Raw genomic sequence first — 12,735 nt, forward strand, 5'->3', positions numbered from 1 at the left:
GCAGCTTCGTCCGCATGACATTGCCTGGGATGAGTGTCGGAAGAAACTTCATGATTTAATAGGTAATGACAGTGCGGACTTCTTCACCCAGCAGCGTCTTCCGTTTTTTCCATCCGAGTCTGGTACTCGCCAGTTGGAAGCGTCGGAAATTATGATTGAAAGGGATAATATCCGATACGCAATCCAAGTTCTCGATGCCTTTTTTGAGGGTGTACATGGTCAAGTGAGCGGAGATACTTTTCTAGTCTTATGCATTTTCTGACCGTTGGTTCAGAGATCCTCTGACTCACTGCCAGTATTGATAAGACAACGCGCGATACGCCGCGCTTTGGGATGGTGCATTGGTCGGAGACGGGAAAATAATGCGGGGAAAGCGCAGCAGGTTTAGCTGAATTTAGAGACAACCTCTCTGGTAGTAGCTGGTAGTATACCCAGCGTATTAATACATTTGTCATCCTGCAGTTCTACACCTGCAAAGACATGAATTATTTTATTCTAGCTTAAATAAGCTCGACTATGGAACTAATAGTAACTCCATTATTCTAGGGTCTCCTCCTCCGCTCGATTGGACTAACGGGACAACCTAACGATGTTCGACCATCTTGTCAGAAACGATAACGCCATCTGCTGTCGCAAAAGCAAAATCCCACGGTCCACCCTGCTTCAGGATCGAAAGATATCGACCCGGGAGGCATTCCGATAAGGTCAACGAGAGGGGACTTCAAATGTCGAACGGCGGGATATCATATGCAAGAGGATCCGCATTTCTTCGATCTCCCATCCACAATCAACAATTTCGACGATGCTCAGGCTCGGAAATGCTTTCTCCCCATCAATGTGAGGTCGTGAGATGGGGAACCGACTCGAGCGTCATCGAGCCGCCCTACATCCGGTAGTATGAATGTCGCGGGACACTTCAAAATCTGGTCGTCACCCTCCTCTAGATCCTGTGCGTTGTGAATCAAAACGATGTGCATCGAAGCCCCATTCTCCATTTTTCGTGACGCCCAAGAAGTGGGTTTTTGAATAGAGAATCGTAGTTTGAGATCAGTACAGTCTCTGAAGATAAGAAGATAAGCATAACGCGGTCGACGTCGAAAGGAAGTCAGTGTACATTATATGGAGGCGGTGGTCATTATCGCATGTGAAAGGGAGGTGGGGTGTATTCTCCTTGACGCGCATTTACCTAGCGTACTCGCCAACCACCGCTTGGGTCCGTGATCCATGTGCATGTATGTCCGCATACCCCTCAACCGTACCCACTTGCTCTTCGACCGTCGTACCACCAAAGCGGGCGCAGAGCACTGAAGCTGAAGCATCGGTGTTGTGCCAGAGTTGGCGTCACCTCTGGAGTAGAAGGATGAATGTATGACATCTGTTACCAATTTCAGGCTCTGGAATTGTAGAATGTCAAGGTGATGGCCAGACAAGTCGGTCGTTGTGTTCTCCAACAGCTTCACTCACGCGTCCCAAGGACACACATGAAAATGTGGCTCTTCTGACGCCATTATTCCGCGCTGTCCAACTTTCCCAACGATATCGAACTCGATCAGGCCTGTCTCACAGGACGAGATTGTAGGGGCTAAAGAATCAGGGATGGGGGGAATGAGCATAACAAGAGGTAGAAGGGGAGCATTGAAAGACGAACGAGTTCCCTGCCACTTGGAGAAGATTCTTGGGATGCCAAGAGAGGTGCGGAAACCGTTACGCGTTCCCGAAGACGCGCCCTACGAAGAGATGCGAGGGTTTGGAGGTCATAGGATGATGAAGGCAGGGCTCGCGGTACCGACACGGTGGGATTACGTTGACGTATTGTGAGCCCTTTGAATTCCTGGTTCTTTTGATGCATCTTCGGTCAATGTTATCACCTCTTCCCGACATCCTGCAACCACGGACGTTTGAGTGAGCGAGCTTTGATTCACCAGGCACTCGTCACTATTCCCGTGAAGCTGTACTATGGCATCCTGCAAGAAGCTCCACGATTTGATAGACAATCATGGTGGCAGAATTGACGACATGGTTGAAACAGACGATATGATCAAAGAGCTCGATGCATTTTTGATTAGTCTGATTTATCTGTACTGGTACTTGTAGGCGAATATTCAGATACTTCTGCAGTTACGGAAGGAAGAAGGGAGGGATTGTTGTCAACTTGAAGTAAGACGAGAAGGTCGAGGCGAGGGATAGAACTAATCCCGTCAGAGCGTACACTACGGATCCCGAGGGTGCGAATTTTGAGACTAGGAGGGGGCGGCTGAGACTTCGAGGGTATCTCTTCTTCGTCGTTGGTGGTCACATCCCAATAAAGCATGCCTATGGCGCTCAACTAAGGCCACTGATCCTAATACTATAAAACGCGTCAATATCGATAGTCATATAGATAAGCATTCATGCGCACGACTTTATTGAGAGTAGGCGCGTTCTGGCGAGATCAACGTCGAGCTCGTGAGATGGGAGGAGACGAAGGGAATGTCGTTTGTGCCAAAATCGAGGGTAGGGATGGGGGGACCTATAGACGTGGAACATGGAAGTGACTCGAGGAGAGACTAATCCATCAGCGCGGCGGCACGATGAAGGAACACCTGCTTGGATTGATGATAGTTGCTTCCGTACGTCCTTGGGTGAAACAACATGAGCTTCGTTGAATAACGTTGGAGAAGGCGTGTTCAACAAGGACTGACTTGTCTAGCAGACGTTGAAAATGCGAGGTCGTCCACCTGCAAATTTGGGTGGCCTGCCATCGCGATCGCGGAGAATTCGAAAAGAGTCGCGTCAAGTTGACAATCGAGAGAAAGGAAAGCGAGTCGTGGGAACTCTGAATGTGCCCGAATCACACTTCTCTTCCTCGACGACCCTTCCTGAGGATCTCCCTTCGGTCTATTCCCTCATCTCGATGACTACTCTCTCCCCTCCCTTGCACAGCAACCTCCATCGCTTGGCCAGAAATCCACCTTCTCAGACCAGCGAGTTTCCGAAATGGAGGATTGACTCGTCTTCGTTTGCTGATATTAAGAGACCCGCCTTATACAGGCCGGTGCCGTGGTGCCATTTCCATCGAAAACGAAGACCGTATAGCATGGCGCGCAGGCTCAGCAACAGCGAGGGTGAAGGTTCTCCGAAGGCGTTGCGCGGGTATGGGGTGAGATGCGGAGTGGTCACTTGAAGGAAGACCAGAATCTACCAGCGGCTGAATCCCTCGGACTTCTTCTCCTGGTCGTGGCAAAAGGGGAGGCAGTGGTGGATAGGCAACGACCAGGATGAAAAGACGCGGCGGCGCGGGACGTACCTCAACTTCTGCCACCATCGCGTTTCTCGTTTCTCTGTAAACGTTCCTCCGGATCCAAGAACTTACACTCCCAATGCAAGCTGAATCTTCCATGTACCTCATGCTCAGTCAATGATGCGCTGATATTCATTCTACACGTACCAAGAACCAATTCATTTGTCGTTGCTCAAGCGCTCAAATGGTGTGTTCACCGCGTTAAACAAAGATCGCCCGTTCCATCCAAGGACGTTTTAGTTGGGACAAGATAGACCAGCCCATCATCGTACGCCCACTACTTGACTACCAAGTTTCTTGGTCCCGCGCAAGAGAGGAGGGGTTCTCAGTACTCAGCCGTGTTGGCGAATTGGTCTCCCCTCACTCCTTTGATGAGGACCTCCTTCCCATTACTCTGGTCCATACCCTGTCTTGCGAACGAACGAATGACCCTCCCTTCTCTCCTTACCCACTCACAAACTCGACGTCAATATGATATGCCCAGATTTCACGCGATGCATGTTGAGGGTGTGTGTGGGTCTGACGCGCAGTCTGTACTATTCCAATTACTTTAGCTTCGACACTCTCTCGCTTGACGCGGACAACTATTCCGTTCTCCCCCAACCTTGGTTTATCAGCAACATATGCATCGCCCAGAAGTCTTGCAGAGACGTGAATTGTTTTATTCTAGTTCAAGCTCGACTGTGGAACTGACACCAGTATTTTAGGGTCTCTGCAGCTCTGGCAATTCGAGCGGAAAGTGCGATGGGGGCTGATTCATCTGTTCGCTTTACTCTCTTTCTCCGGTTTTACTGCATGCTCGATAGTGGACTGCAATGCTTAATTTTTGCATTAAAATACAAGTCCTAATCCCCGGAACTTGAAAGCAACCATGTTGCTATACCTAAGCGTTCTCCGCTAAAGGGATAACTCGATGATCTATCGTCCTGTCAGAAATGGTGATGCCCTCTGCTGCTCCCAAAACCAAAATCAACCTCTCCACCCCATATCTCTTTATAGCCCATCAAATTAGGGAAAAGACGATACAGCCAATCGCGTTTTTCCTTGGGCACAAGCCATGGTTCTGTCACAGTCAAACGGTCGATATGATGGGCATTGACTCGGAGTCGGGAAGCGTGGTTTCGATGAGGCCAACAAAAGGGGACTGCAAATGTCGAATGCTTGGTATGCGGGATATCATACGCAAGAGCGTCCGCATCTCTTCGGTCTGTCCTCCCTTTCCCGTCCACAATCTATTTTTGTCGATGATTTCGACATTTTCCAGGCTCGGAAATGCCTTCTCCGATCGTGAGAGCACAGCTACAAGTAACGATATGGGACCCGCGATGGAGGTCAGATGGGGGACAGACTTGAGCCTCACCGTCTGCCCTTGTATGAAAAACGAGGGACAGTCCAAACTCTGGAGAGTGGCGGCATGTCGTGATATGAAGCGAGAGAAAACTGATGCTTCCACTGAGTAGTCGCAGAGTTTCATGTGCCGGAGGTTTCTGACCTTGAGCTCGGAAAGGTATCTGACCATTTGGTGTGATAGACACAGCATGTCGATAGGAGATGCGTTGATACATTGGACGAACCACTTGGCAAGACAATGTGAATATGGCCAATCGAAAGCTGCGCTCTGAAGCGTGGTGAGCACTGGCACATCAAAGGACATGGTATTTTTCCAGTCCAACTGGTATGCTTGAAAGCTGGGAAAGGCGAGGGAGAGACACTTCCACCGGACAAGACCCTTGCAGAAGCTAGAAAAGCGCTGTATGGATTCCCAGTATTCCCAGGGTCTGTCACACAGATTTCTGGCCAGGAACTGAATGTGAAAAGCAGGAGGATCATATCGGATAGTGTCCAGATAACGCTGAACGTGTTCCATTTCTTCGTCGAACTTGGATGTGAAGGCGAGCTCTATGACCTGGAAGGGAGGCTCCGAGTCTGATGTGAGATATAATCCAAGATGGCGGAGGTCGGAGAATGGACGGGCATTGGTGCCGAATGAGCTGTATGATGGAATGTGTTTCTCGTAGAGTTGATAGGACAAGGCGACGTGGTTGAGTCTCCGGGAGAGATGGGCGAGAGATAACCTGTCTTCGGTGGAGATTTGGCAGACAATAAGAGCGAGGAGCTCGTTAGGAAGATCTGTTAATGATGTGCATGCCATGTCTGAAAGGAAAGTAAATTAGTCTTGGATGTAGTATACGTAAAAGTGAGACAAAGCCGGAAATCACCGCCAGCTCGCGGATGCGTGACGTCTTGTCTTCTCACTAGATAGGACCGTAAATCCATCTCATAATGTCGGCTCTCCTTTCCGCTTGCCTCAAATACAAATCCTCCGAATGGCGACGAGGCAACACAAGTCATGTATTCTCACAGGACGTCTCATTCAGCACTGTCCAGCTTTGTCAAACCATCAAACTCGGGTCCCGGCTATCTCAGGAGGAACTGAAGAACCAGGATTTGAAGGAGATGGAGGGGGGGAGTGAGGTTCCAGATGAACAAGAGAGTCGAGACAGATTCAAGGTAGAAGGGGAGCAAAAGGCGGGTGTGTTCCCCGCCGCTGCCTGGCGCGGAGAAGATTTTTGGGATACCGAGAGAGGTGCGGAACTTGCTTACTTCTTTGTTATGTATTTCGCTGAAGTGCTTCATAGCGAACGGCTCGTTCACAGAGAAGAATGCTCCGAAGACGTGCCCTACCATGTTCGAAGAGACGGCACCAGATGCAAGGCCCGGGGTTTGGAGAACATAGAAAGACGGGATTCGCGATACCAACATGTGGAAGAATCCTAGGATAACGTTGACATTTTGCTCCCAGAATTCACAAACAGGCTATAGCTACGATTCCATTTCAGCGTCTCTGCTACATTTATTAGTCCTTGTTCAGCGCGCCATGGCCAATACACCGTTCTTCGGTCAACATCATCACCTCTTCCCTACTGTACTGAACGTTGAACCTCGACATCACCTTTGTTCCTGGACCGCAGCCTCCAACCACGGACGTCTGAGTGAACGGACAGCGGTTCACGCCTGTTCCTCAGTGATGGAACTCGTCGCCGTTCTCGTGAAGTTGTGGCTCTACCACTATGTCATCCTGCAAGAGGCTCCCCAATTCGATAGACTAATCATTCCGCCCTACCGGCACAACGCCTTCAGAGAACCTTCACCCTCGTTGCTGCTGAGTCTGCGCGCCATACTGCCAACGGCGAATCCTGTCCTAGAAGGTGCTGTGCGACGGAAGGAGGGGAGGAAGAGTAGTCATCGAGAATCCTCAGGAAAGGTTGTCGAGGAAGAGATGTGTGATTCAGGGGTGCATACGACGCGTTCAGGGTTCCCACGACTCGCTTTCCTTCTTCGACTGTCAACTTGATGCGACTCTCTTCTCCGCGGCTGTGATGTACCCAACTTTGCAGGTGGACGACCTCACCTTCAGACAAGTCGGTCCTTGTTGAAACTTTGATCACTCCGACGGCACCTACCATCCAATCTAAGCAGGCGTTCCTTCCTAGTTGTTCCGCTGCGCTGGTGAATTGATCGAGATCTCTCAAGTCCCTTTCGTGCTCCGCGTCTAGGACCCTCCTTCCCGTCACCGTGTTCCGCGTCATCGCCCTGGTCCATACCCTATCTTCGACATTGGCGCCAACGACATTCCCTTGAATCCCTTCGTCTCCTTCCACCTCACAGGCGCGATATCGATCCTCAATGAAGCCGTGAACGCTTGTCTATATGACTATAGACGCGGTTTATCGGACCAGCGGCCTCAGTTGAGCGACCACCGACGAAGAAGAGATGCTCTACGCTCAAAATTTACACGGTCGAGATTTCAGAACCAGTAGTGCACGCTCCGATGGAATGGGTCAGTCCTCGTCCTTCCGCACAACACGCAAGCCCACCCCTCTCCTTGACGCTCTCACACTTGACGCCGTCGACTCTCCCCTTCTCCTTCCATCGCCTCCACTTCTCCCTCGATGTCTATCCTTGCCAAAACGCGCCCAAAGTTATGCCCTCGATATTGTCATTTGAGGCGATTCCCGAGCATGTTATCCATGGGAGTGGATCGATGGCGTTCGGTGGTGCGTGGATACTACACTCCTTCGTCTTGCTTTCTACAGGCATCCGTATGCAAACGTAACTCGAAAATCAATGTTTCTTTCGTTTCTAAATTCATGAACTGTCATTCCGCAGCCACATCTTCATACACCCTTGACTTTCGCCCTCACTAGCACTGTTGCTGAGTTCGCTGCCATTGAAGAAGTCGGTCTTCAATTTCGATGGAAGGGGCACCATTGGCTTCTGTAGGGACACCAAAAGTGCCGGACCTGTGGTCAAGCGACAGAGGCTACTGTGAGAGGGAAGGGGAGAGCACTCGCCCGCGTCAGGGGTAGGAGATAGATTGAAGAAGACGAGAAGTGTAATTCATGTACTTACAACGCGTTCGGAATCCCACGGATCGCTTCCCTCTCCTCGACGACAGTGAGGCCATCGAACAAAACTTGGGTAGAAGAGATGAACAAGGAAAGATGTCGGAGTACAGGCCAGAAGAGGAGGAAGCGACTAGGATTCACCAGATAATCCTGACCCGGATACCAGACCAAAGAAAGGTGCGAAAACCGTTTCAATTTGATTCACTGCCGTGTATCTCATGCAGTGCTGGATGTAGAAAGAATGATTTTGACCGAAAAGAACCCCAAAAGAGCGCGTGGGTACATGGCACGGCCATGATTGAAGAGATGCTTGCTTTCGTGAGTCTTGCTCCCTCATAAACAGCTTGATTGATGATTAATCTGATTGCTTAGTATGAGAAGGACGACTACGGTTGTGGTGGCATGCTACCCCAGTTTTCAGATGGACACCTCGCCTTCTCCAGGTCATCAGTCGCTCCCTCTCCAACGGTCCTTAACTTCATCGGTCACTGCTGCCTATTCCTAGCTTCCACATTCATCGCTGCCCGGTTCGTATCACCCGTTTCTTCCGAGGACGTACAGGCATACATGGCTCAATCATACGCCCCTCCCTCCGCGTCGCGTCTTGCCTTCTCTCTCAGTTAATGTTCACATCCGTGCTCTCAATATAGTCGTCAATGTGACTGTAGATGTGGTTTAGTGGTCCCCGTTTAGCGTCGTTAATGATCTCTCCTCGACGTCTCATCAACAGGCCTAAGCTTCAGATCAAGGTTGGTCTATAATACACTTCAATCTTCTGTCCCTAATTCGTTTGCTTTCGATGATATCAGGCTACGGTGACGATTTACAATCGAGTGAGAGCGAGACTGAGAGGCTGAGATTCGAGAGGCCCAGAGACATGGAATAGCGCTAGGATGCTGTCACCAGATACACGAAACCATTTTGCTATCCAGTAAACGCAGTCTAAAGATATTACCCATAGCACTCGACTATGTCTCTTTTCCCCCCGATGAACGCGATGAAATACGCATGAGCGAGACTAGCCTTGCATAACTCTCTCTTCAAGTTGTGCGGTTCGAATCCTCGTTTTCTCTTGCCTCCGGTTCTGGCACGACCTATTATTCTACGTGCTCTCCACACGGTCATGATTTTCAAACATCCAACTACGCATGTCATCTAGCACACAATGGTCAAGGGATTGAAGACGAAAACGAGTCCGTATCGTTGTGGTAGGAGCGGTAAGTGCTCTCTCTGCCAATGGACTTGTCCCTGAGATCTGATGTTCTGTAGCCTCTAGCGCGCACGGATATCAATGCCAAGAAGAACATCGATAATAGAGCCCCAAGTCCTCAACATCGTTCGACCCCTGGATTCTCCGGTCAATGCCGCCGACAAAGACCAGAAAACTCCCGCTTCGGAAAGAGATATGGTGGTCAATAATGACATCGGCGCTTATTCTAGAGCTGGAACATACGTAGGGAGATCATTAGGGCAAGATTCAGCGTTTATTTTGCACAGGATGTGTGGGAATAATGATGCGGCATGTGACTGCCAGCGTATACAACGCTAGTTGTGCTTCTAACCTCTCCTTCTTCCACCATCCTCATCTTCACAGCTACCTCAACACTGCACACAATCACTATTAACTCTGTAGACATCAATCCGGACCACACCGATGAACCAAACCGAGGGACCTTCGAGCTCAGACCCAGAGCAGAGTCGGGCTGTCGGGAACAACACACGTGCCGAAGAACAAGGAACTGAAGGAGGCGGGGAGCGCAGGCATCAACATAATAACCTACCGATGGAGGCAGGAGACAGCGCAGGTCGGGAGCAGCATGACGTCCCTACCACTGATCTGCCGAATCCTGCCAATGCCAACTCGAAGAAGATTTTTGGAACGATAAGGAAATCGAATACTACAGCTAAAAGTAAGAAAATAGCTTCATTATCAGTTATATATCTCATGAAGTCTTACAGGAAATGATCCATATGACTATGAAGAGAAATATCCTGAAGATGCCACCTATGAAGAGACGGCACCAAATGCGAGGGTTTGGAGGACGTACGAAGATGAAAGTAGGATCCACGATGCCAATATGGTGGAAGAATCCCGGGATAATGTTGACGTACTGCTTGTCTTTGCAAGTCCTTACTCTGGTTTGTTTGATGTTATTGCTGAATATGTCATAGGCGGGTCTTTTCTCGGCGGTCGTGACGACTTTCGTCATTCAAACGTCCCAGAATTTGCAGCCGGACTATGCTGCCATGTCGGCATCTCTGCTCTATGAATCAGTCCTCGTTCAACATGCCATCGCCAACGGTTCCTCGGTCGACACCATCACACCATCCCCTCTTAGTCCCAGCATTGCTTTTGTGCCTGCAACCACAGATGTCTGGGTGAATGGGCTGTGGTTCACGAGTCTGTTCCTCAGCCTTGCGACAGCACTCTTTGCTGTTCTCGTCAAGCAATGGCTACACCACTATGTCGTTCTGCCATCCGGAACTCCGCGTGACCGTGCTTTTACTCGTCAGTTTCGATATGGTGGCTTTCAAAAGTGGCATGTTCAGGCAATCATAGGGTTCCTTCCTTTTCTTATGCACCTTGCTCTTGCTATCTTTTTTGCGGGATTGGTGATTTTCCTACATCCGCTACAGGCAATTCTGTCGTGGTTCATATGTGTGGCGACTATCATGGTATATGGTGCATATATGGTCGCAACTGTTCTTCCCATTTTCTTCCCTCGATGTCCTTACCATACGCCTCTCTACAATCTTGTTCAATTTTCCTTTTGTTGGCTCATCCCGCGAATATCATGGAGGAGACTGTGGAGGCCTCGATGGTTTGGGAACATGGTTGTTCGACATCTTCCGACCCAGCTTAAATCAAGGAAAACAAGGTCAGAGTCAGAGTCAGTGAAGCAGATGTCAGACAGCTTGGCAGCTGAAGCACTGGACTGGCTTTTCTCCACCTCTTCAAATCCCAGTGTCCAAAGCATAGTCATACAGTCTATTGGGGGGTTGCCAATGGCCTCGGATGCGGTGTTCAAACTCCGGCCATGCTATTCAGACATGGAATACATGCATATATCTTTGCTTGAATGCTGCCTGCAAGCAGACAAGGAAGATCCTCATCATGTTGTGAAACCTGTGCGAGGTATGGAGCGCAAAGTTGAGCGCCTGCTTCGCTTTCTACGCCTGCCCATTCACCGCCTTATCATTACTGATGATGTTGATTCATCTGAGCTTACTGCTGCAATCCATTCCGCTCCTATTTCCTTGCAGATGGAAAGGCCTCCCATTTTAACCAGTCGAGCTGCATTTTTTAAAGACATTGTATGCTCCTGCCATTCTTTAGAGCTGCCCCCGCTTTGTTGGTCACGCCTCATGACAACCGCAGAGAAGGATGGTGCCTTTACTCCTCTGGATCCTAACCATGATCATCATGCCAATACATTTCCCCTTCATCTCTGTTCTGCCATCTTGTATTCATTTCACAAGTCACTGAAGCAACCAAAGCATGGTTTTATATCTCCGTTGACTCTTACATTCTCAAAAGCATTGCCCTATTTTCCAGATAAAATCTATAATCATATTCTCACCATACTTTCCCAGTTTGTTGGGGATCTACCATTGGATGACTCATTGTTGAGAAAACACTGGAGGGTGTTTGCAGTAGCCATCAAATTCCTACTTCACAGGCTTTCTCTTCCTGAATCTGATATGTCATATACAACCATCCTTGCCTCATTAACTGTTGCAGTTGAGGGGATCTGGCAGGAAAAGTTCTTGTCCCAGGAAGCTAACACCATCACAACAGTGCTTGAAGGCATTCTTGTTACTTGTGCCACAATAGAATGTGATCCATGCAATGTAGAGTCACTGGATAAGCTACATCACACTACTATTAGAGCTTATTGGCATTTACTTCGCATCTCTCCTTCTGCTTGCTCTGAGCCTGGTCTTCAGGTGATGGTTGATTTTATGACTGTCAACTGGGAACAGCACCTTCAGTTTGACTGCTATGAATCTGATGAAGTATGCTGGGCTCTGGCCAGGCTTCTTGCAAACCATGTTCCTGCAGCTTATGCTGTATTCCATGAAAGGCAATGTCTGGACTTTTTTGGGAGTCATACATTTCATGAGGCATCTATTCCAGTCATTAGTGAATACATTGCTGGAATTTCTGCCATGCAGCATGGATTAGTTGGAATCATAGACAAGAGCATTCTTCAGAAGTATGTTAATCAACTCTATGAATCATGCCATCTTTTTACTGCATGCTTGATCTTGGCTACGTATAGTGCTAAAGACAGTCATCAGACTGTCATTCATAACAACATCACTTCACTGGTGCAGCTTTGTCCACATGACACTGTCTGGAATGAGTGTCAGAAGAAACTTTCTAAGTTGATAGTTTATGATGGTGCAGACTTCTTCACTCAACAGCGTATTCCTGTTTCTCCATCTGGTAGTCGCCAGTTGGAAGCATCAGAAATTATGATTGAAAAGGACAATATCAGATATGCAATTGAAGTCCTTAAAGCCTTTTCTGAGGATGTACACAGTGGTCAAGTGAGTGGAAATACTTTTCTAGTCTTATATAGTTTTCTCTGACTGTCAATTTAGAGATTCACACTGCCAATATTGGGATGGTGTATTGGTCACAGATGGAAAAATAATACAGAGAGTGTGTAGCAGGTTTAGTTGAACTTAGAGACAACATCTCTGGCCTAGTGTATTAGTATATTTGTTGTCCAGCAGTTCTACACAGTAGGTGTATAATATTTACTCCCAGACATTTTATTCAGTTCAATCCAAGTCCAATCAGACAAGAAATGCTTGATAGACAAATAAAGTACAACAATGAGTTTATTGTTCTCAATGACATGCTACCTCCAAAAAAAAAACAATGACCATCTGCATCAAGAAAACCATGGCTGCTGAAGGGCCACCTTTGTTGGATAACATGTGCACCATGTGATCAGGCATATTGTAATGCACATGCTGATGGAACTCCAATTTCAATCCTAACCCCAACAAACTGCATCTTGAAACCCAATGGAT

At 48.5% G+C, this 12,735-nt stretch overlaps 5 protein-coding genes across 5 annotated transcripts; 4 read left to right on the plus strand and 1 right to left on the minus strand.

Moving 5' to 3' along the window:
- The first annotated feature begins 3,407 nt into the window (after nt 1-3,407).
- EV420DRAFT_368095 (uncharacterized protein) lies at nt 3,408-4,241 on the plus strand. Its single transcript, XM_060481870.1, has 3 exons — nt 3,408-3,787; nt 3,835-3,931; nt 3,988-4,241. The coding sequence occupies exons 1-3, from the start codon at nt 3,652-3,654 to the stop codon at nt 4,127-4,129; spliced, it is 375 nt and encodes a 124-aa protein (XP_060330894.1). The 5' UTR covers nt 3,408-3,651; the 3' UTR covers nt 4,130-4,241.
- EV420DRAFT_1543472 (uncharacterized protein) lies at nt 3,884-5,506 on the minus strand. The gene is made up of 3 exons (XM_060473208.1): nt 4,545-5,506; nt 3,988-4,485; nt 3,884-3,931 (listed from the first exon to the last, which is right to left on the minus strand). Exons 1-2 carry the CDS (start codon nt 5,430-5,432, stop codon nt 4,210-4,212), a joined length of 1,164 nt encoding a protein of 387 aa, XP_060330895.1. The 5' UTR covers nt 5,433-5,506; the 3' UTR covers nt 3,884-3,931; nt 3,988-4,209.
- Nucleotides 5,507-7,288, plus strand: EV420DRAFT_1764263 (uncharacterized protein; the record flags this gene model as incomplete). The annotated part of the gene is made up of 6 exons (XM_060480771.1): nt 5,507-5,867; nt 5,920-6,002; nt 6,084-6,625; nt 6,679-6,790; nt 6,838-7,028; nt 7,093-7,288. Exons 1-6 carry the CDS (start codon nt 5,564-5,566, stop codon nt 7,286-7,288), a joined length of 1,428 nt encoding a protein of 475 aa, XP_060330896.1. The 5' UTR covers nt 5,507-5,563.
- A 2,374-nt stretch (nt 7,289-9,662) lies between these two features.
- EV420DRAFT_1221648 (uncharacterized protein) lies at nt 9,663-10,323 on the plus strand (the record flags this gene model as incomplete). The annotated part of the gene is made up of 2 exons (XM_060466464.1): nt 9,663-9,839; nt 9,862-10,323. Coding segments are annotated over 2 exons (639 nt in total), but the record flags the coding sequence as incomplete, so codon positions are not given.
- A 372-nt stretch (nt 10,324-10,695) lies between these two features.
- Nucleotides 10,696-12,578, plus strand: EV420DRAFT_1543486 (uncharacterized protein; the record flags this gene model as incomplete). Its single annotated transcript, XM_060473209.1, has 3 exons — nt 10,696-12,058; nt 12,086-12,243; nt 12,298-12,578. The coding sequence occupies 3 exons, from the start codon at nt 10,696-10,698 to the stop codon at nt 12,364-12,366; spliced, it is 1,590 nt and encodes a 529-aa protein (XP_060330898.1). The 3' UTR covers nt 12,367-12,578.
- Nucleotides 12,579-12,735: the final 157 nt, after the last annotated feature.

Source organism: Desarmillaria tabescens, assembly GCF_030435595.1.
Source record: "Desarmillaria tabescens strain CCBAS 213 chromosome Unknown EV420scaffold_17, whole genome shotgun sequence".
NCBI classification, from domain to species: Eukaryota; Fungi; Basidiomycota; class Agaricomycetes; order Agaricales; family Physalacriaceae; genus Desarmillaria; species Desarmillaria tabescens.